Source organism: Onychostruthus taczanowskii, unplaced genomic scaffold (genome assembly GCF_017590055.1).
Source record: "Onychostruthus taczanowskii isolate IOZ18803 unplaced genomic scaffold, ASM1759005v1 scaffold22, whole genome shotgun sequence".
NCBI classification, from domain to species: Eukaryota; Metazoa; Chordata; class Aves; order Passeriformes; family Passeridae; genus Onychostruthus; species Onychostruthus taczanowskii.
In genome coordinates, this window is record NW_024499462.1 from 573210 (window position 1) to 594343 (window position 21134).

At 57.8% G+C, this 21134-nt stretch overlaps 6 protein-coding genes across 13 annotated transcripts in view; 3 read left to right on the forward strand and 3 right to left on the reverse strand.

Moving 5' to 3' along the window:
* Positions 1–8338, reverse strand: part of TUBGCP2 (tubulin gamma complex associated protein 2) — a 24323-nt gene extending 15985 nt beyond the window's left edge. Inside the window, exons 1-6 of one of the 4 annotated variants that reach the window (XM_041404891.1) lie at positions 8213–8338; positions 6347–6492; positions 5185–5357; positions 3916–4044; positions 3443–3619; positions 301–460 (exon numbers count right to left, since the gene is read on the reverse strand). In XM_041404891.1, the coding sequence (XP_041260825.1) occupies positions 301–460; positions 3443–3619; positions 3916–4044; positions 5185–5334 (616 nt within the window). In that variant the 5' untranslated portion in view covers positions 5335–5357; positions 6347–6492; positions 8213–8338. The other 3 variants (XM_041404892.1, XM_041404889.1, XM_041404890.1) reach the window with 3 other exon arrangements.
* Positions 7077–10286, forward strand: ZNF511 (zinc finger protein 511). The gene is made up of 6 exons (XM_041405105.1): positions 7077–7307; positions 7388–7461; positions 8237–8438; positions 8547–8671; positions 8986–9171; positions 9697–10286. Exons 1-6 carry the CDS (start codon positions 7077–7079, stop codon positions 9764–9766), a joined length of 888 nt encoding a protein of 295 aa, XP_041261039.1. The 3' UTR covers positions 9767–10286.
* On the forward strand, positions 10143–12812 carry PRAP1 (proline rich acidic protein 1). 3 transcript variants are annotated; one of them, XM_041404895.1, is made up of 4 exons: positions 10143–10263; positions 11235–11614; positions 11713–11771; positions 12145–12812. In XM_041404895.1, exons 2-4 carry the CDS (start codon positions 11297–11299, stop codon positions 12482–12484), a joined length of 717 nt encoding a protein of 238 aa, XP_041260829.1. In that variant the 5' UTR covers positions 10143–10263; positions 11235–11296; the 3' UTR covers positions 12485–12812. The 3 variants fall into 3 exon arrangements, with proteins under 3 accessions (XP_041260829.1, XP_041260830.1, XP_041260828.1); XM_041404896.1 differs by lacking the exon at positions 10143–10263 and having other exon boundaries at positions 10418–11440; positions 11542–11614; XM_041404894.1 differs by lacking the exon at positions 10143–10263 and having other exon boundaries at positions 10418–11614.
* A 131-nt stretch (positions 12813–12943) lies between these two features.
* ECHS1 (enoyl-CoA hydratase, short chain 1) lies at positions 12944–15319 on the reverse strand. Its single transcript, XM_041405106.1, has 8 exons — positions 15091–15319; positions 14218–14415; positions 14019–14146; positions 13839–13938; positions 13638–13742; positions 13441–13560; positions 13286–13353; positions 12944–13190 (listed from the first exon to the last, which is right to left on the reverse strand). The coding sequence occupies exons 1-8, from the start codon at positions 15317–15319 to the stop codon at positions 13125–13127; spliced, it is 1014 nt and encodes a 337-aa protein (XP_041261040.1). The 3' UTR covers positions 12944–13124.
* A 962-nt stretch (positions 15320–16281) lies between these two features.
* MTG1 (mitochondrial ribosome associated GTPase 1) lies at positions 16282–20982 on the reverse strand. Of its 3 annotated transcripts, XM_041404966.1 has the most exons (12): positions 20884–20982; positions 20611–20825; positions 20466–20530; positions 20238–20342; positions 20075–20155; positions 19791–19847; positions 17673–17763; positions 17532–17593; positions 17282–17378; positions 17081–17162; positions 16880–16992; positions 16282–16783 (listed from the first exon to the last, which is right to left on the reverse strand). In XM_041404966.1, exons 2-12 carry the CDS (start codon positions 20723–20725, stop codon positions 16686–16688), a joined length of 966 nt encoding a protein of 321 aa, XP_041260900.1. In that variant the 5' UTR covers positions 20726–20825; positions 20884–20982; the 3' UTR covers positions 16282–16685. The 3 variants fall into 3 exon arrangements, with proteins under 3 accessions (XP_041260900.1, XP_041260901.1, XP_041260902.1); XM_041404967.1 differs by lacking the exons at positions 19791–19847; positions 20075–20155; positions 20238–20342; ... (1 more) ...; positions 20611–20825; positions 20884–20982 and adding exons at positions 18445–18501; positions 18729–18809; positions 18892–18996; positions 19120–19184; positions 19265–19418; XM_041404968.1 differs by lacking the exons at positions 19791–19847; positions 20075–20155; positions 20238–20342; ... (1 more) ...; positions 20611–20825; positions 20884–20982 and adding exons at positions 18729–18809; positions 18892–18996; positions 19120–19184; positions 19265–19418.
* On the forward strand, positions 19431–21126 carry LOC121336119 (putative uncharacterized protein PRO2289). Its single transcript, XM_041404969.1, has 2 exons — positions 19431–19542; positions 20868–21126. The coding sequence occupies exons 1-2, from the start codon at positions 19431–19433 to the stop codon at positions 21011–21013; spliced, it is 258 nt and encodes an 85-aa protein (XP_041260903.1). The 3' UTR covers positions 21014–21126.
* The last annotated feature ends 8 nt before the right edge of the window (positions 21127–21134 follow it).

Here is a 21134-nt window from a genome sequence, read left to right on the forward strand (position 1 = left end):
ATCCTTTGCTCATTCCTACCCAAATCCAGCAGGCAGGATCAGACATCCAACACCTGTGGCCAAGAGAACACCAGCCACAGCTCCTGCTGCTGATCCTGCCACCCAAAAGGGACCAGCCACCTCCAACAGCAACAACTTCCCCAACCTCCCTGCCACCAAAACATTCAAATACCCAGAAAACAGTCCAAAGGAAAAAAAAGTGCCAAGAGCCAAGTTTTGCTGAGTGTGAACATCTGAACAGCATTTCTGAATGAGACAAAACACCACAAATTAATGCAATTTTCCCTGTGTTTCACATACCTATTGGGACTGTTGTGTCAGTGCTTAGACTGGTGCCAATTAAGAAATCCCCAATAAGTGCAGGTCTCTCATACACCCAGGATGGAAATACTGGAATGGGCTGACCAGAATTCTTCTTGTTCTGCTTATCCCGGAGGATTTTTCGTGTAAGCTCAAGAGGCTGTTGGAGAAAGAGAGGGAAAGAAAGGAAAAAAACCAGGAGACTTTAAGAAGTCCAAGAAATGTTTAATTTCAAGGAGAAATTGACTGCAAACCAATTGATGGACTTGAGAACAGAAAGCAGAATGGCTGGTGTTTCAGTAGCATGGTGTAGGGTTTAATTTCCCAGTCTATTTGCCCCACTGTTGCAAAAAAAAAATTACACATTTTTAAATATATTTGATCTTTTTATGTGGGGGTGTATCAAATAATGCCTTTCTGCATGTGTCCCCACTGGCCTGGGTGCTGGGGCACACCCCGGGAAGCAGAATGGGGACATGTACAACCAGCAGTGGCTGCTGGTTTGGAGAGAGCACCACATGAAAGCAGCAAACTCCTTGCAGAAGCACCAGCATCCTGCTCCAGGGGCACTGAACACCTCTGAACTCAATGCCAAATGCAACCCAGACAAATCCACCCACAGAGAGCTGAAAAATGATGGAGTTTTTTGCTCTGAGTGGGAGTTGGTGAAGGAAGTGAGCTCTTGAAGACTGAAAGACTTTCCACCCCCAGCTCTGACACTAAAATAAACGGAGTGCAAGATCAATCATCAGCTGGGGAAGCTTGTGAGATGCACAACCTACATGAACATTTGGAGCCCCAAGTGCACAAACCCAGGGCTGGTGAAGGCCATTTCTGAAGCTCCACAGATGTGTCTGTGTGAAAAGGGACATGCACAGGCTCATTTTACCTTCTTATTTACATCATGTGTGGGTGATCTGCTGAAAGGACCTTGATTTCCTCTGCTCCCCTAACAGAACTGGGACTTTCATGTGGAGAAATAGGAAGCATCAAGCAAGCTGCCAGCAATTCAAAGGATGGCTAAACCCCACATGAAACTGCAAACCTCAGTTGGTTGTATGAACATGTTCTGCTTGGGAGAAGGGCAGCCACCAGTAGGTCTTCCCAAATGGCAGGCAGGAAAAGTTTCTTCAGTGAGAGAGTGGTTAATCATTGGAACAAGCTTCCCTGGGAAATGGTGGTGTCACCACTTCTGAAAGTGTTCAAAACATGAGCAGAAATGGCAGCTGGGGACATGGTTTAGTAGGCATGGTGATATTCAGTTCAGGGTTGGACTTGATGACTCTGATTTTATTCTATAACAAGAGGCACTATATTTATTCTATATGTTTATTTTATGTTTATTCTATAACAAGGACACTTCTGTTGCAGCTCAACCAGCTCTAGTGTGACTTTGTTAACTGGCAGAGGTGAAAAAGTCAACATTTTGGCTGTAAAGGACTCATCCACCTGAAAGGGAACACTTAACCTTCCCCACTTCAATGAATCCTGGACCAAAACTGATCCCTGCATGATCTCTCTGTCAGTGCCAAGCAATCCCAGGGCAGATGGCACAGCACTTGTGGCACTGGTGACAAAGCACATGTCTCAGGGGCATGAATCACCTCTCTCTGCAACTCGAAATTCAGGTCACTGTCACTACAGGCTTCAACAACAGCCTGGAGAAAACTCCCAGGGCTGAGAACACGGCCCTCAGGGGGCACCCCAACACCCCTGGCACAGGGTGGCAGCTTGCCACTGCCATGCTTAGGAACCTGCAGCTGACATCTTGAGCAATGGCAGTGCCAACAACCACAGAGGGGGACCAAGGGCTCGTCCCTGAGCTCCACGAACACCTGCAGCTCCATCTGTGACCCTCACAGACAGGAGATATGGGTCACAAGCTGAGCACAGGAACACTTCCAAGGAACGTCCTCCTGTCCCAGCCCTTACTGACTAACAGGCCTGAGCACCAGCCCATAAGGGCCTTTTAACACAGTTGCAGCTCTTTAAGTCTGAAGAGACTGCAAATGGAGCAGCAGGAAGCACAAATCTTGGCTTGTGATGGCATTTCAATTCCTCTGGCTGTGAACTGCACATCCCAGGGAACGGCACTTCCAGGTCTTTCCTCTTTTAGCAAGTTCACACATAAATCCTGGTAAGAAGATCAGTTATCTCACTGGAAGTTCATCTTCCCTTCATGATCTAAATCACCCACTTGACTCAGATTGTCTGTGAAGGATCTGGATGAGTCAGGCCCAGTGTCTGTGCAGTATTTCAGTGGATGTGGGACAAGGTTGGTCTCACCACTGCTGACAGGGTGAGGGGTTGGACCTTGTGTTTAGGGTTTGAGTTCTCCTCCACCATCACATTCATGTAGTGGCCTTCAAACCCAGACACATAAAGCATGGGAGGTCCATCCCTCTTGCCACTGAGGGCCTGAAGATATCTGAGGCTTGCCCCCTTTTAGATTTTGCTGACCAGAGAAGGCACCATGGACCTCTGAGCATCTTTTCCTCTTTCCCCTCTGTCCCCTTTTAGATTTTGCTGACCAGACATGAGAAGGCACCATGGATCTCTGAGCATCTTTTCCTCTTTCCCCTCTGTCCAAAGAACTCTCTGTAAACTGCTGCCCCTCTGCCTCCTGCAGCCAAAACATCCTTATCTTGACCCATCAGTTTTTCACCATATTTCTTTCCCTCCCTGTCCTGTTTGGCAGGTCAAGCCACCACAGTAGTTTTTTATACAAATAACGACAGGAAACAGAATTTGGGATTTAAGTAATAAACGGCCCTTCTGCACTCTGACCTCACAACCTACTGCTGCTAATGAAATGTTTAACAGTTTGCTAAGCCTGTGTCTCCAGCTGGTTTTCCTCTTCCTTTCTCTCTTTTCCCTGATGCCAGGTTGCTCCAAGCCCTGGTATTGGACTCTTTCAGGGATGGAGCAGCCACAGCTGCTCAGGGCAGCCTGTGCCAGGTTCCTCACAGGGAAGAATTTAACTGTGAATTTAACCTCAGAATAACCTCAAAGAATGCAACCTTAACTGACTGGAATAGAAAAAGGCCACTTTTACAAAGAACAGCACCAAGATTTAATATTGTCTGACTAAGAAAAGGGAAGATTTTGTGCCCAGAGCTTGGGAAGGAAGAGCCAAAGGTACCTGCTGTGCACTGGAGTTGGCCGTGACAGTGCCCAGCTGCTTGCGCAGCTCCTCCAGCTCCTGCAGAGACATCTTGGAAGTGGAGGAGGGGATGGAAAAATTCGTGCTGCTGCTGGTGGCTGTGTTTGCTGCGAGTTCTGCCCTTTCTTTTGCATTTTGTTGCAGGTAGTGGAGTGTCTGTAAAGAGACAAACAAAGAAAAGGTTTTGTGAATGCTGGGCAGCACAGTCTAAAGCAAGAAACACATGACCATGTACTGAATCTAACCACAGATTTCTCTGTCCCAGTTTTCCATGTCTTAGTGAATTATATCAAGAGGAGCATAACTCTCAGTAGGACTTTAATAACTCAGTGAAAGCTAGAACTGGTTATTTGTTGATTTCTACAGATTTCACTGAACTTTACCATCAGCTGTGCTTGAAATCAGTGCATTGTTGCTACTCTTCAACATCCATTTCTAAAGGAGGAACCAACCTCTTTGTCTTCGGTGAGTTTGGACAGCAGATAAACTAAAGAATCCAGATGTCTTGTGTTTTTAGACTTCAGCTCATCGTACTTCTTTAAGAAATCTTCAGGAGTTCGAGAAAACTCTGCTATTTTCACCTGTAAAACACCATGTTAACATTAAATGGAGTTACAATTAAAATGAAATGGAATTAGAGCAAACATGCAGCTCAGGTTTCAGCCAGAGTTGGAGCCTTCCTAGCACCTAGAGCTTGACTGGTGATTGCTTTTAAAAATGAAAACAAAAAGCAGTCTTATAGCCATAAGTTATATAGCTATAAAAGTATGTGAGTCTGGAAAAGTATGTGAGTCTGGCCATGAGTGCCAGGCTTTAATCTCTAATATTTGGGTAATAATCAGAAGAAAAAAGTCAGGTGTTAGTCATATAGTTGCATTTTATACAATTTTCATTTCATCATGTACAGTAGAAGAGCGACCCCAGTGTAGGGAATAATGTGCTCTGACCCCATGATTTCAGAAGGCTGAACAATTGCTTTATTAAGCTGTAGTATATTACATTAATACTATACTAAATTTCCTACTAAAGAAATACTATACTAAAGAATACTAAAGAAAAACCTGTGACTGTCTGAGACAGTCAGGACACAGCTTTGACCCAACTGGCCAAGGAATCCAAACAACTTTCACTAGTGTCTAATCACCCAAAGTGGTTCCTTTGAGTAAACAATCTCCATAACACATTCCACATGTGCAACAACAGGAGCGGTGAATGGAGATAAGAATTGTTTCCTCTTCTTCTCCAAGCTTCTCACTGCCTTCCCTAGGAAAAATCCTTGGGAGAGAGAATTATGTCTCTCTCTGTTCAGAGAATGTGAATACCACAGTCATGGAATCAAGGAATGGTTTGGGTGGGGAGCTTCAAGGTGATCTTGTTCCATGGGCAGGGACACTTTTCGCTATCCCAGGAGGCTCCAAGCCCTGTCCAACCTGACCTTGGACACTTCCAAGGATCCAGGGCCAGCCACAGCTTCCCTGGGCACCCTCCCAGGGAACAACTCCCTCCCAACATCCCGCAAAACAACCTCCTTCTTTGAACCTTCCCACACCCCAGCCCTAACATTCCTCCTCTCCCTCAAGCATCCCACCTTTTCCCCCCCAGACCTCCCACTTCACACCCAGAACCGCGACGCCGGACCCGACCGGCTCCTCTTTTTCCCCCTTTTCCCTTGAGGGACGCCAAGAGGAGGAGCTGTCACTGGCAGGAGAAGGGGGCAGGACCTTGGCACTGTGGGCAGAGACGTTGGTGGTGACGTAGGGCGTGCGGTTCTTCTGCAGCAGCTCGATGTAGACCTCGGCGCCCTCGCCGCCGTGCACGCGCAGCAGGCTCAGCAGCTCGTTCACGTCGTGGTGGATGCGGAACTCGCTCATGCTCCCAGCTCCTGCCGCCGGCCCTGGGGACACGGGAACCGGGGTTATCCCAGGGAAAACACAGCCCGGTGCTTCTGGAAGGTGGAGATGTTTGGCTGGGACAAAGGAAGAGGAAGGAAACCAAGCAGGGATATTCCTTGTATGGTTTGGGTTGGAAGGGACTCTTATTCTGGTGCCTCAGGTTTTAGCTTTTATATTTTTTAGATTCTGTGCTGCTTTAGTGTGTGGGTCTGGGCTTCTTATCAGGGGGTGGTGAGCTCTGTGCACAGAGCAGGGAGACAAAACAATTCCTGCTCCAGCTGGGGACCAAGGACAAATGATCCAAATCTCAGCCCAAGAGCACAAACAGCATGGGCTGAAGAGAGAAAAACAAGCATGATGGGACTGCAGGGGCTGGAGCTGGAATTGGGCAATTAACTCCAATATGTAAATGGAGCAGAACTGATCACAGTGAGAGACCCCGTGACCGGGTGTCCATTTTGTGACCATTTTGGTTCACCTTGGGTGCAGCCCTGGCTGGGCTCTTGTGCTGCCCAAGGTGCATCCATGGAGGAGATCCTTTTAATAAATCCCTGCTTTATTCTTTAGCTCTGTCTGGGCTCTGTTCTAGGTCAGCTTCTCAAGGCATCTGTTCCACTCCTGCCATGGGCAGGGACACCTTCCACTGTCCCAGGCTGCTCCAAGCCCCATCCAGCCCAGCCTTGGACACTTCCAGGGATCCAGGGGAATCTGGATCACAGCTTCTCTGGGCTTTGGCAGCTGAGACAGCTCCAGCCAGGAAAACTAAGCCTGGGGAAGAATCTAAGTCAGGGTTGGCCAGCAAAGGATTTTTTAATCTCAGAAGGAATGCTAGAAACACTGCTTGGTGTCCTGACAGGTTGCCCCTGCTGCTGCTTCTGAAATCACCACAAAGCAGTTTTCCCCAAGTTTAGGGGTCTTCCTGTTCCACTGCCCACTTTACTAACTTCACTCAAACGCTCCAGAGTACTTAAAGAATAACTTTAATACTGACACAGAACCCTGAGATGAGATCAGCAGGTCAGAGCCTGGTGCTAAAAACACCAAGGCTGTGGGGTCAATCCTGGAATGGGCCATTCACTGAAGAGCTGGATTTGATGATACTTGCGGGTCCCCTCCAACTCAGAACATCTTGAGATTCTGTAAATCAGAAGTAAGACCCCAAGTCAGGAATGATGGAAATAAATAAGGAGCTTCATGTGCTCAGATTGCACCAAGCAGATACAATCCAGACCCACGTATCAAGCCCAAGAACACACTCTTGTTTTGCTAGGATCATGGAATCACTTAGGCTGGAAGGGATCCCTGCAAGCCTTGGTCCAACTCTCCACTTAAAACTGGCTCAATTTAGAACACGCCGGTGCAGCCTAAGCTGAAATCCCTTTAGAGGCCCAGCTTCCCCACCGCCTGGGGCTGATCCTGCAGGGATTTCCCTGGGCTGCAGGCAATGAGGAGAAGCTGCGGCAGCTGGCCCGGCCCGGCCGGACACGAGCAGGGCCTGAGGCGGGCACCGCACCGGCAACAGCCAGCGGGGGGATCACCATCGCCGGGCTGGCCCGGCGGGCCCGGGCAGCACCTCAGCCGCGTCCCGCTGCGCCCCGTCCCACCCTCCCTACCCTGTCCTACTCCGTCTATTAATTAATTGAAATTTAATTTAATTTCATCCCATCCCTACCTGCCCGCCCGGAAGTGCCGCCGCTGGCGCCGGGAAGCGCGCCCCGCGCATGCGCGGTGGGCGGCGCGGTAACCTTGGCGGCGCGCCCCCGCGCATGCGCACTGTGCCCCCCCCTCGCCGCGCGATGCTGCCGCTGCCGCCGCGCCTTCGCCTCCTGCTCCGTGAGGGGCTCCCCCCGCTCCCGCAGGATCCCCCATCCCCGCCTGCCCCTCGGCCCGCCCCGCCCTTCACCTTCGCCCCCCGCCGCCTCCGCCTCGGCCCCCAACACCCGCTGTTCGAGGTGAGGCGGCCCCGCGGTGTGCCGCGGAGCAGAAGGGCTGGCGCTGTGCCCTGCCCACCGCCCTCTCTGCTCCTCTCTAGGATGGGGACGTGCACAGGCACCTCTACCTGCAGGGCGTCCTCACCAGCCTCGAGGAGGTGCCCGAGAGACCCAAGTAAGTGAGGCGGTCCCGGCGCCACAGATCCCGAGTCCGCCCCTCATGGGATCGAGGAATGGTTTGGGTTGGAAGGGCCCTTAAGGATCGTCTCGTTCCTCCCCCCTGCCATGGGCACGGACACTTCGGCCAGGCCGGGCTGCCCCAAGCCTTGTCCAGCCTGGCCTTGGGCACTTCAGGGATCCGGGGACAGCCACAGCTTCCCTGGGCTGCTGCAGCTGGCACAGCTCCAAGGGGGAAGGCCAAGCCTGAGGGAGAATCTTGGCCTTGCTCTTGTGTTTAAAAGCTATGAAGTACTTTGGAGTGTTGTGTGAGGTTCACCTTTGGATACCTCTTAAAAAATCACTGGCATTGAGCTGTCATCCACAACTGCAACTCTTAGCTCGGACAGCTAATTTATTAATTAATGGCTTGTTTGTTGTTCACTGAAGCACTGTTTAACAGGAGCATGATCTAGATGATCCTGAAGCCATAATGGTTAATAAGTTTCCAATGGCAAATAAGTTTCCATCTGCCAGCACCATCATGATCTTTGTCCATTGCACCTGACGTTTAATTTTAAGGATTAGTCACAAAAAATGCCACAAGTGTTGTGGCTGCAGGTGTTGGCTAGTGGAAAGTGTCCCTACCCATGGCAAGGGGCTGGAATCAGATGAGCTTTGTGGTCCAATCCAACCCAAGCCATCCTGGGATTCTCTGATAAACTCATCTAGAGGGGATGGTTACAGCTGAAAATAAGGCTCTAATTTACCTTAAAGTCCTGCTTTCCCTGCAGGGTGTCCGAGTTCAGCTGCCACATCTCTGGGTGCAGCCAGGTGTTTGACACACTGGAGAGCTACGAGCACCACTACAACACCCTGCACAGGAACGTCTGCTCCTTCTGCAAGCGCTTCTTTCCCTCTGGGAATCTCCTGGATATCCACATCTTGGAGTGGCACGACTCCCTCTTCCAGATAATGGCCGAGAAGCAAAATATGGTGAGCTGCCATGCCCAGCCCTTGCCTCGTGGCTGGTGTGTGCTTGTTTTTTTTTGTTTTTTTTTTTTCCAGTTATGTCTTTTTTCCTTTCTCCTGCCTGCCTTTCAGTACCAGTGTCTGGTGGAAGGTTGCACGGAGAAGTTCAAGAGCAGCAAGGACAGGAAGGATCACTTGGTGACCGTGCACCTGTATCCTGCTGACTTTCGCTTTGACAGGCCCAAGAAGGTGAAAAGGTGACTGCAAAACTTTCCTCCTGTCCTGCAAGGAAAGTGTGAGGGAGCTGGGATTGTTCAGCTCTGAGGTGACCTCATTGTGGCCTTCCAGTGCCTGAGGGAGCTACAGAAAACATGGAGGGAGACTCTACAAGGGATGGGGTGCCAGGAAAACGGGGAATCGCTTCCCATTCCCAGAGGGCAGGGATAGATGGGATATTGGGAAGGAATCCATCCCAGATGGACTCGTTTTCCTCATGAAGTACCTTTGATTTCCTTGGCTCTGGGTTCACGTGGCAGCTCCTGAGCCAGGATGTAAAATTTTGTCCCTGCAGTGGCTCCAAGCACACGAGCTCTCCCATGGAGCAGGGCACCAGCGTGCCCATGGACGTGAGCGTGGAGATGGCAGAGCAATTCCAGGTGAATCCCATGGAAACAGGGCCTGAGGAGAACATGGAGATCTCTCAGCCTGCAGCCAGCCCCGGCCCCCCGCTGCCAGAGAAACGGCTCTACAAATCCAGGTCTGTACTTTGGCCTCAGGGGCAAAAGGGGCTGGGACCACTCCATCTTATCAGCCCTTTGCAGCACGGCTTGGGGTGTTCCTGTGCTGAGGATAAAGCAGGCAGCAATCCCACGTGTGCTTCCAAAGCCATTTTTGAAAGGAGGAGGTGTAAGGAAGAGCAGGACGTGGGTACGCTGGGAGCGCTGTGTTTGTCTGCCCACCTGATCTCTTCCCAGGGTATTGCAGGATGCTGCTTCTGCTCTCCTGCTCCTCATTCTCAACCACTGCAGCTGCCCAGGTGTTAGATTTGGTAACACACCTTGCTGTAAAGAGGCCTCCAGGACAGGAGTGTGCAGGGCGCACAGGAAATCCAACCAGTGTTTCACCCATTCTTTAAATTATTTGACGATTTACATGTCCTGCTCCTCCCATACCTTGCTCTTCCCCCTCTGGGAGCTTAAAATGCCCCACAGAGCATTAAGCATCCCAGTGAGCCTGTGAGGGCTGGATCCTCACTTGGATTAAAGCCTGTCTGCCTTTCCAGGATCCCGTCCACAATTTGCTTTGGACAAGGTGCCACCCGAGGATTTAAAGGACCACGGAAAAAAGTCTGAAGGTCAGTGCAGCAGATTTGTGCAAGATGAGCAGGCACGGAGCCAGTGCCACCAGGGATATTTCCAGTTCCCAATCCATGGAATAAACCATCCAAACCAATCTGCCAGCATTTGGGCACGTGCTCCTGATGTCAGACAGAACTGGCACCACCTGACTGAGTTAAGAATCCTCAAGACTTGAGGAAAGAGAGCCCCGAATGTGTCGTGAGCTGTTAAGGAAACTGTCCTGCAGCTGAGGCTGCACAGGATCGGGTTATTTTTTCCCTCTTGGAGGTAAAAAAAATGGATTCAAGAAGTTACAAGATGACAACGTGACTGTATGGAAGTTGGAATAACTGAGAAAAGAAAATGGGGGGAAAAACCCCGTTGGTCCTCAGTTCTGACTTCCTCCATCTCGCTGAAGTCTCCCTCTGCACCCCGGCACCTGCTCTGAAAGGTCTGTCTGGGCCAGGAGAAGCTTTTTCACAGGGAGTTAAAATAAAGTGACTTCCAACCAGGTGAATAAATAAAAGGAATTTTTAAATTTTTACAAAATTGCTTCATAGTGAGTATAAGTGCTGTTTTGAAGCCCAGGCAGAGTCAGACTTGTGGAATGAACCTCCCTCCCTTTGCTGCAGATGCTGCCAAAATCAGGTTGGGATGGAGGAGGTTGTTTTCCCCCTTGCCTTTCCCTTCCTTTGTAATCTCGTCCTCCTGGAAAAAACTGGAAACACAGCCACTGGTCTTGGGCTCCTGGTGAATCCTGACATTCAAAAATTGTGCATAAGGGAGAAAAAAATAGGTTTCTGGAACAATGTTTATCCAAGAAGCTTAAGATCTATAATTGCAATTTTTTTCCCTTCCCCCTCTCTGTGAGGAATAGAAGATCAAAGGGGCTTTGAAAAATCCTTGCAAATGGGAGCAGGGAATGATGTTTACGGAGATGTAGGAGATTTCCCAGTGAGTTTTAAAAAGCTTTGCTCTGTTTAAAACTCATCCAGCTTGTCCAGCCCTAATCCCTGCTCCGTGGGCTCTGTGGAGTGCTGTCTCCAGCAGGCAAACCCTGCAGCCACACAACTGCCCAGGGACATCTCTCAGCAGGGACCAAAAGTCACTTCCCAACACTAAAGCCCTGAATGAGGCTCTTCCCCCACACTGGGATATCTGGGAAGGGAAGCAGAGCCCACGCTACTGGAGATGCCTGCAGGCCTTGGCATGTGATGGTACAAAGGTCAGGCAGCAGCCCAGCCTGCTCTTCCTTACTGTGTTCAGGTCCAGGAGTTCTGACCTGGGAATTCCTTTTTCCCAGGGCCCAGGGTCCCCGAGTGCCTGCCCTTGCTGTTGGGAAACAAATTGAAGTTACTGATGGTCTCTCTTCTAGGCCACCAGCTTTTCCCAGAGTCCATGGGCAACAAAGTATTTCCCAGCTGGCCAGTGCCTGACAAAAATCCTTATTTCAAGCCAAAACTTGAATTTCCCATCTCTCCAGAGATCGTGCACTGGCAGGAGGACACAGACCTGCCTGGAGAGCCCAGGGGTGCACGGGGTGCCATGCCCATGAGCAGCGGGACCTGGATCCACCCGGGGCCGGGAGTGACACGTGGGATGGGCGGCACCTGGCTCCACCCAGTGCCACCAGGCTGCCACGGGGCGGGCAAAGTGCGAGGCAGGTGTGACAAAAGGCAGCACGGACAGGTAGGTCTCTGCCAGCCCCGGTGGGCACGGGAGGTGTGGGCCAGCACCGGCCACACGGCTTGTGCCACCACTCTCTGCCATCTCTCTCTTCTCCACCCGAGGACCATGGGGCTCCGCAGTGTGACCATCCTGCTGGGCACGGCCCTCCTCCTGCTGGCACCCGGCAGCACACAGGTGAGCCCTGCCTCGACCTGCCCTCCCGCTGTCCCCTCTGCTGAGGGGACCCACGTGTGACCCGTGCCCCTCCTCGGAACCCCCTTGTCTCCCCACAGGCTCTGAGCAGCTCCCGGTGGAAGGACCTGGCCACGGAGCAGGATTTGGCTGAGGAAAGGTAAGAGGTGCTCCCACCTGGCTTGCAAAAACCAATAAAGCTTAACACCCCAAAATAGAAAGTGTTTCATGGGGGAATAAATTGTTGCTTTGTGCCCCCCTGGTTGCTTTGCCCCCCAAAATTTAGGGGTTCCTAGCTCCATCTCCCTTTCTCCCCAAATTATGTAAACTCCCTGAGCACCCAGCTGGTTCCTCTATTCCTTTTGTGAAACAAATATTTAAGTTAGCCCCTTTGCACCCTGAGATCCTAACTGGTGCTTCCTGGGATGTGGGCAACCTCACCAGGGTCCCTGCACTCCACTGGGGTGGGATTCTCTTGGGTCAGGGAGGGTATTTGGCAACCTCTCCTCTATGATTTTGTTCCCCTCTTGCAGCATCCTGGGCATAGGAGCACCAGAGGAGGGTGAACCAGGAATAAAGGTCTTCTCCAGCAGTGCCTGGGCTCAGAGGGGCCCACCCCAAGTCCAAGCAAGACCAGAAGAGGATCGTGACCACCTGTACCGCCCCCAAGATGATGGCAGGGAGGCCAGTGCCCGTGTGCCATTCTGGATGCCAGTCCCAAAGGTGCAGAATGGCCCGGAGGAGGATCGTGACCACCTGTACCGCCCCCAAGATCATGGCAGGGAGGCCAGTGCCCGTGTGCCATTCTGGATGCCAGTCCCAAAGGTGCAGAATGGCCCGGAGGAGGATCTTGACTACATCCACCACGGCTGAGTGGAGATATGCCCGGGCTGTGAAATGAAGGGTGGGAGCTGTCCCTGGGGTTTCCTGGGGAAATTTGTCCCTTGCTACCAAACCTTAAGCCTCACCAATAAACCCATCCCCTCTCCATGTCCTGGTGGGCTCCTCATTACTATCAAAACCCGTTGCTAACTGAAGGGCCTCCAAACCTGCAGGAACTTCCTCAGGATTACCCCAAGGCACCAGGCAGGGTGAGGACAATGCCCTGGGACAGGAGAATCAGCCCAGGTGAGGCTGAGGCAAACTCAGCACATTGGTTGTGCCCCAGAAGGTGCCACAGGCTGTCCCTTTCCTGGGGAACACCCAGACCTATGCTCCACGATGCTGCTCTTGCCCAGCCCAGCATCAGAGAGCAGTGAGGGAGTGTGGGGGGCTCAGTGAACCCCAGCATTTCCCAGCTAAGGCAGGAGCTTGCAGCAAGGACGCCCCATCTCCCAGCAGCACCTAGAAAACCCTTTAATAGCGAAGGCAGAGGTGGTCCCCACTGCTGGCTGTCACCCCAAGTGTGGCTCGCCGACGGGTCCCAGTCCCCTCTGCGGGGTAAGGCGGGGGTGGACGGGCTGCAGGAGGCCTTGGGGACCTGCACCACCCCAGGGACCTGCAGCTCCCGGGCTCAGCTGTCAGTGAAGTTGGCCTTGCGCTTCTCCACGAATGCTGTCATCCCCTCCTTGCGGTCACTCTGGGACAAGAAGAGAGGTGAGGTGACAGTGAGGTTCGGGGGGGCTGCAGCGACCCTGTTATCCCTCATGCCACGGGGCTGATCCCCCTACTCACGGTGGCAAAGGTGGCGTAAAAGAGGCGCTTCTCTGTCCTGTTCCCCTCTGTCAGCGTCGTTTCGAAGGCTGAAAGCAAGGGAGAAGTTGGGGAGACCCCTCTGCCTGGCCTTGTAGCCCCCCTCCAAGGGTTCCCAGTTGGCCCCCAGCCCCTACCAGCATTGACTGATTCCTTTGCCATGGCAGTCACCAGCTTGGAGTTGCTGGCGATCTTCTCAGCGCAGGCAATAGCTGCGTCCAGCAGCTTCTCCACAGGGAAGACCTTGCTGACCAGACCTAGGATGCACAGTGGGAAGTGGGGGGATGGCTCCCAACCAGACCCCTGCAGTGCCAGGGCTGTCCCACGTCCCTACCTGCCTCCTTTGCCTCCTTTGCTGAAATCCGGTCCCCGGTGAGCACCATCTCCATTGCCAGCGACTTCCCCACTGCCCTGGTCAGCCTCTGTGTCCCGCCGGCGCCTGGGGCATTTAGGGAAGGGAGAGATTTAGAGAGGGTTACCTGGGTGTCTGCACCCCAGCTGGGATGGAAGCCCCTGGCAGGTGCCTGCTGCTCACCTGGGATGGTTCCCAGCAGGATTTCGGGTTGCCCAAACTGCGCCTTCTCCCCGGCGTAGATGATGTCGCACATCATGGCCAGCTCGCACCCGCCTCCCAGCTGGCACAGGGGAGGCACAGATGGGTCAGGGGGTGCCGGGGTGGGGGCAGGGAGCGCAGGGAGATGTGGGGGACACTCACGGCATAGCCATTGACGGCGGCGATGATGGGTTTGCGGACAACGGAGACCTTGTCCCAGCCGGCGAGGAAGCCACTGCTGTAGCACTCCTGGAAGGTTTTATTCTGCATCTCCTTGATGTCTGCGCCAGCTGCAAAGGGAAGTGCAGTGGGACGCCGATCCCCTCCAGAACTTTGGGGTGAGCAGAGGCCCCCAGCCTACCTGCGAAGGCTTTCTGGCTGCCGGTGAGGACAATGGCTCCCACCTCCGGGTCGCTCTCCATGGCCTCCAGCGCCCGCCGCAGCTCTGCCATGAGTCCCTCGCAGAGCGCATTGAGCGCCTGCGGCCGGTTCAGCTGGATCAGCCCCACGTTCTTCTGTGCCCCCGTCTTCTGCACCAGCAGGTACTGGAATGCAGCCCCTGCCCGCCACACCAGCACTGCCCCGTTAGCCCACTGGCTGCCGGGCACCGGGCGGACCCCCGGCCACCCTCGGCAACGCCTGGCCACTGTCACTCCATGCTATTTAAAGGCGACCTTGATGCCAGCGGTCACCGGCAGCCGGCGGGACGGGCTCGGAGGAGTTCCCAGTGCCACCCTAGCCCGCGAAGATGAAGCCCCGTGACCACCCCGTGCTGGGACAGTGTGCGGGCTCCACGCACCCCGTGCCAGTCCAGTGGCCCCGGTGGCCGGTGCTGGGCCGCAGTGCCGGTGCCCTGGTATGCAGCGCCGCTGCCCATACATGGCGCAGGGCCCCGGGGCTCGGTGATGGGCTCTGGAGCGCAGCTCCGGAACCACGTGCAACTCGCCGGGCACAGGCCCGGTGCTGGGACCGTACCTTGCGCTGGGTCCCGGTGCGCGGTGCTGTGGCCCTGGTGCACAGCCAGAGACTCTGTGCCCGGCGCTGGGACCGTACACGAAGTAGGGACACGGTGCCCGGTGCCGTGGCCTGGTACTCAGCCCAGGGACCACGAGCAGGTCGATGGGCACATGCCCGTCTGGGGCTACAACCGTGCCCGGTGCAGGGACCCGCTGCCCGGCGCTGAGCACTGGGCTGGGCCAAGCCCACCCCCCCGCGGTGCCCCCCCGGTGCTCACCGGCGCTGCAGCCCCGTGCGCCGCAGGGGGCGCGGAGCGGCGGCGGGAGGCGCGCTCGGGGGAGAGGCTCCGCAGGGAACGGGAAGGGAGAGGGAAAGGGTGAGGAGGGGGGATTCCCCCGCCGCCCTCCGCGCGGGGAGTGGGGGGGAGTGCGGGGGGCGAGGCGGGAGCGCGGCAGCGGGAGCGCGGCCAGGGAGGAGTGGAGAGGAGCGGAACGAGCCGGCGGCATCCCCGGGTCCGGTGAGCCCCGTGGGCGGGGAGGGAAGGGCGGGCATGTGAGTGTGCCCTGCGGCGGGCTGTGTTCGAAGCCTGTGAAACGCGTGGGTGCGAGCGCGTGCGGGAGCATCATCCCCACGGCTGTGCGGAGCGTCACCCACAGGGTTCCGCGGGGCGCGCGTGTGCGAGTGTGTGCGGGAGCATCATCCACAGGGGCGTGCGGGAGCGTGCGTGTGCGGGAGCATCATCCACAGGGGTGGGGGCAGCGCGTTTATGCAACGCGCGGGGAGCTGCGTGTGCCGTGACACACGCGTGCGCGGCGGCAGCACACGCGCAAGCGGGACGCGGCGGTGCGCGGTCCCCCGCCCGCGGCCGGGCGCGGCTGAGCGGCGGGGCTCTCCCTCCCTCCCTGCGGCAGGTGCGGGATGCGGCGGAGCGCGGCGGCGTGCTGGGCGCTGGTGCTGCTGGCCGCCACCTTCTGCGACACGGTGGCCGGCAAGGGTGGGCGCGGCGGCGCCCGCGGGGCGGCCCGCCCGGCTGTCCGGAGAGCTGCAAGCGGGAGACGGCGTCGAGTACCGCGACGGCAACTGGACGGCGGCCGCCAGCGCCTGGACCTCCGCCGCGCCGGCGGGGACCCCGCCGAGCCGGGCGCTGCCCTGGCTCTGCCCGCTGGCCGCTCTCCTCCGCCGCTGATGGATTTCGGGGGACCTGACTGTGCCCGGTGCACCCACGACGCCGTGAGGACCGGCCGCCCCCCACGGGGCTGAGCCCCATGCCCCGGGCGAGCAGCGGCTCCCGGGGCTATGGCCACCCACCGCCGGCGGGGCAGGACCCCCGCGGAAGACCCTCCATCACCACCCCTCCACACCGAGCCGAACCCCGCCGGCTCGGGCACCCCTGTGCACCGCGCCCCTGTCCGTGGCCTCGCCGTGTCCGGAGGCCGAGGAGGCGGCAATAAAATTGGGCGAAAGAAGGTGTGGCTGGATGCGGGGCGAGGGGCGGGACCCTGGGATGGCCAGCGCCCGGCCCCTGCCCACACAGGCTTTATTTCGGGATGGAAGCTCCACAGCAGGCCAAACCCAGCGAGGAAACAGCTCCCTGGCGAGGAAGCAGCTCCCTGGCGGCTTCCAGGTGCCAGCCGGAGGCACCAGCCCTGCGCCAGGCTCTCCGGGGCGGGCACAGCTCTCCATTGGAGCATCGCAACAGCGACACCACAGGGCATCGGTCCCTCTGGCCTCTTCCTCAAATCCGGGGACAGCTCTGGCAGAGCCGCTTCAATCACACGCCATAGCTCCCTGCTTAGGTGTCCCCAGCTCCAAGGGGCACCAGGGTGTCCCCAGTCCCCACGGCTGCCGGCAGTGCCTGTCCAGTGACAGGTCTCAGTCCAGTGTCACCCTGCCCAGGCGTCCTGCTCGGAAGTCCCGCAGGAACTCGTAGGCAGCAGCTGGGTAGTTGAGCATCGTCATGTTGACATTCCCTGGAGGTGGCAGTGGATAGAGGAGTGTCAGCGCAGCTGACCTGGAGCTGCCCTGGGATCCCCAAAACTCCCAGCCCTGCACCCCGGATCACCCACCTGTGCCTGTGAGCACCTTCACCTTCTGCGTGCGGCCCTGGCTGAGGGCCACGTGCTTGAGCAGGGGCTCGATGTGGTCGCAGGGCTGGCCCAGCCCGTAGCGCTGCACGTACCTGCCAGAGGACATGGCTCACACCCCCCACAACCCCCTGGGCGTGGCATCTCCATCACCCTCTTGGGACCCCTCCCCGCTTCCCTCACCTGAACTGCTGCTGCTTGTTCAGGGTGTACAGGAGGTAGTCGGCCATGATGTCCTCCCCCACCAGGTGGTCATGGATGGCTCCTGGAAAAGAGGGTCAAGCCCCAGCTTCCCTAAGCCCTGCTGAGCCCTGGCCAACCCTCCTTCCAGCCCCTCACACGCAGGGGCTGTGAGCAGCAGCGCGACCCCAGCCTCTGGCTCACCACACAGTGCCAGCTTCATGCCCGTCTCCACATCCCCCAGCCGGGGGGGCAGCACGCCAGGGGTGTCCACCAGGTACATCAGGGGCTTCTCACACACCTGGCACGGGGGAGGCAGGGCTGCTAATTAGCACCACGCGGCTAACGAGTGAGGCACTGAGCTCGAGTTAAGCTCTTGCTGCAAAGGGGACCTGAGGAAGCCTCCAAGACCAGCTGGGTGAGCCTGGAGGTTTCCCGGATGCAGGGACGGTACCTGGATCCTGGACAGCACTGCCTTGGTGATTCCTGGCTCGCCCCCCACCGCAGTGGCATTGCCTGGGGGCACAGACACGGTCAGGGACACGGGTGACACTGTGCCCCCTGCTCCCTGAGCCCTGGCACTGTGCAGAAATACCCTTCTTGAGGTGCAGCCTCCGCAGGGAGTTGATGAGCGAGGACTTGCCCACGTTGGGCACGCCGATCACCAGGATGTTGTGCTCGGAGCTCTGGAAGCCAGGGAGACACGGGCAAGGAGTTACCAACCACCCCTGTGCAGCCACAGGCAGCTGGCACAGGGAAATATCCCAGTGTTTGCCCTGCCAGGCACTTCTGGCACATGTGGGAGCAGCCTTGTCCCTTGGCTGGAGAGGGGGGTCACCCTCCCTCTGCTCTGCTCTGGGGCATCCTCAGCTCCTGCACTGGGGGCAGTTTTGGGACACCACAACATAAAAGAGATGTAAAGCTGTCAGGGAGTGTCCTAAGGAGGGACACAAGGACAGGGAAGGGTCTGGAGAGCTACACAAGGGCTCACTGGGTTTGTTCAGCTGGAGCAGAGCACACTCAGGTCAGACCTCACCAGGGGCTGCAGCTCCTCCCCAGAGGAGCCCCAAGCTCTGCTCTGTGACAGGGACAGGACCAGGGAATGGCTGGAGCTGGGTCAGGGCAAGGTCAGGCTGGAGATCAGGGAAAGGTGCTTCCCCCAGAGGGTGCTGGGCACTGCCCAGGCTTCCCAGGGAATGGGCATGGCCCTGAGGCTGCCAGAGCTCCAGGAGCATTTGGACACTGCTCCAGGGACACCCAGGGTGGGGTTGTTTGGGTGTCTGTGTGGGGCCAGGAGCTGGACTGGATGCTCTTCGCGGGTCCCTTCCAACCCAGGATATTCTGTGACCCCTGTGCATGTGCCTCACCTCGGCCCTGTGGTAGCGTGGGCCATCGGCCACCAGCCTGGCAACCATGGGGACAACCTGCAGAGGGACAGGGCTGTCACTCTGTGCCTCGGCTGGCAGCAGCCATTCGCTTGGTGACACTGCACCAGCGGGATGTGCACAACGGGGGCTGAGCAGAGGACTTGGGACAGCCCTCTGTCCCAAGGAAAGGGAAGGGGGAAAGGGACCAGCCAGCTGGAGCACTGAGGGCTCTCCAAGGGGCTGGGAGCTCACCAGGGAGCAGGGCTGGGCTGCTGCCCCACTACCTTCTTGACATTGACATCACGCTGGCAGTCAGTGAAGACGACGTGCGAGCATCCCTGCTGCCTCAGCTGCTCCAAAACCGCCTGCAGGGGACGGGAAGAGGCACTGCTGTCACCTGCCCGTGACACCGCCGCTGCCCCCGCCCGGCCCTGCCCCGGCGCTCACCGGCTGCCGGCGGGGATCAGCCAGATCCATCTTGTTCAGCACCAGGACGTGAGGGCGGATGCCCAGCGCCTCCTGCAGCGCGGGGTTACGGCCCGACAGCGGAATGTGGCTGCGCTAAGGACAGTGACTGGAAGAGCGTAGCGGGAGGGGGATGGAGAGGAGGTGAAGAGGGGCAAGGGTGGTCTGGAGGGACAAGGGACAGGGTTCTCCGGCAGCTGTGGAGGATATTCGAGCGTCGTGCACCTCCACGAGGCAGTCGGCGCGGCGCAGCGCCAGGCGCATCTGCCGCAGGCCTGCAGCACACAGCACAGCGCGGGGTGAGCGCTCGGTGGGCACGGTGGGGAACTCGACCCGCCGCGCTGCCGCCCCTCACCTTTCGCCATGTGCCGCGGGAACCACGAGGCCACATCGCGGCCGCCGAACTCGAAGCGCTCCCGGAACGCTCCCGGGCCCGTCCCCGCCGCCCTCAGCGCTGCCCACACCCGCATGGCTCCGGCGCGTCACTTCCGGCGCGACCGGAAACCGCCTCAGTGACAGCGATGGCGGAGCCGCCGCCGCCACCGGGGCCTCAGGGGGGCTCGGCCGCACCTCCCGGCGGCACGGGGCGTGCCGGGGCTCACGGCGTGTCCTCCGCGGGCCCCGGCACGCCCCGTGCCGCGGTCAGGCTGGAGATCAGGGAAAGGTGCTTCCCCCAGAGGGTGCTGGGCACCGCCCAGGCTTCCCAGGGAATGGGCATGGCCCTGAGGCTGCCAGAGCTCCAGGAGCATTTGGACACTGCTCCAGGGACACCCAGGGTGGGGTTGTTTGGGTGTCTGTGTGGGGCCAGGAGCTGGACTGGATGCTCTTTGCGGGTCCCTTCCAACCCAGGATATTCTGTGACCCCTGTGCATGTGCCTCACCTCGGCCCTATGGTAGCGTGGGCCATCGGCCACCAGCTTGGCAACCATGGGGACAACCTGCAGAGGGACAGGGCTGTCACTCTGTGCCTCGGCTGGCAGCAGCCATTCGCTTGGTGACACTGCACCAGCGGGATGTGCACAACGGGGGCTGAGCAGAGGACTTGGGACAGCCCTCTGTCCCAAGGAAAGGGAAAGGGGAAAGGGACCAGCCAGCTGGAGCACTGAGGGCTCTCCAAGGGGCTGGGAGCTCACCAGGGAGCAGGGCTGGGCTGCTGCCCCACTACCTTCTTGACATTGACATCACGCTGGCAGTCAGTGAAGACGACGTGCGAGCATCCCTGCTGCCTCAGCTGCTCCAAAACCGCCTGCAGGGGACGGGAAGAGGCACTGCTGTCACCTGCCCGTGACACCGCCGCTGCCCCCGCCCGGCCCTGCCCCGGCGCTCACCGGCTGCCGGCGGGGATCAGCCAGATCCATCTTGTTCAGCACCAGGACGTGAGGGCGGATGCCCAGCGCCTCCTGCAGCGCGGGGTTACGGCCCGACAGCGGAATGTGGCTGCGCTAAGGACAGTGACTGGAAGAGCGTAGCGGGAGGGGGATGGAGAGGAGGTGAAGAGGGGCAAGGGTGGTCTGGAGGGACAAGGGACAGGGTTCTCCGGCAGCTGTGGAGGATATTCGAGCGTCGTGCACCTCCACGAGGCAGTCGGCGCGGCGCAGCGCCAGGCGCATCTGCCGCAGGCCTGCAGCACACAGCACAGCGCGGGGTGAGCGCTCGGTGGGCACGGTGGGGAACTCGACCCGCCGCGCTGCCGCCCCTCACCTTTCGCCATGTGCCGCGGGAACCACGAGGCCACATCGCGGCCGCCGAACTCGAAGCGCTCCCGGAACGCTCCCGGGCCCGTCCCCGCCGCCCTCAGCGCTGCCCACACCCGCATGGCTCCGGCGCGTCACTTCCGGCGCGACCGGAAACCGCCTCAGTGACAGCGATGGCGGAGCCGCCGCCGCCACCGGGGCCTCAGGGGGGCTCGGCCGCACCTCCCGGCGGCACGGGGCGTGCCGGGGCTCACGGCGTGTCCTCCGCGGGCCCCGGCACGCCCCGTGCCGCCGTCTCTGAGCCTCAACCCCCTCGCCCACCCGGCCCGGAGGCTCCCCCGCGGCCAGGCCCGACGCAGGACCCGCTGGACGACCCCCGCTACACCATCTCCAGCACCAACTGGTATTAAACCAACAGCGCAGCCCCCGCTCCAGGGAGCCTCCCCCGCCGCACCCACCCCGCCACGGAGAGGAAGAAGCCGCCGGCGCGGAGGTTTCTCAATAAAGGAGACCGAAGCGCAAAGCACCGCG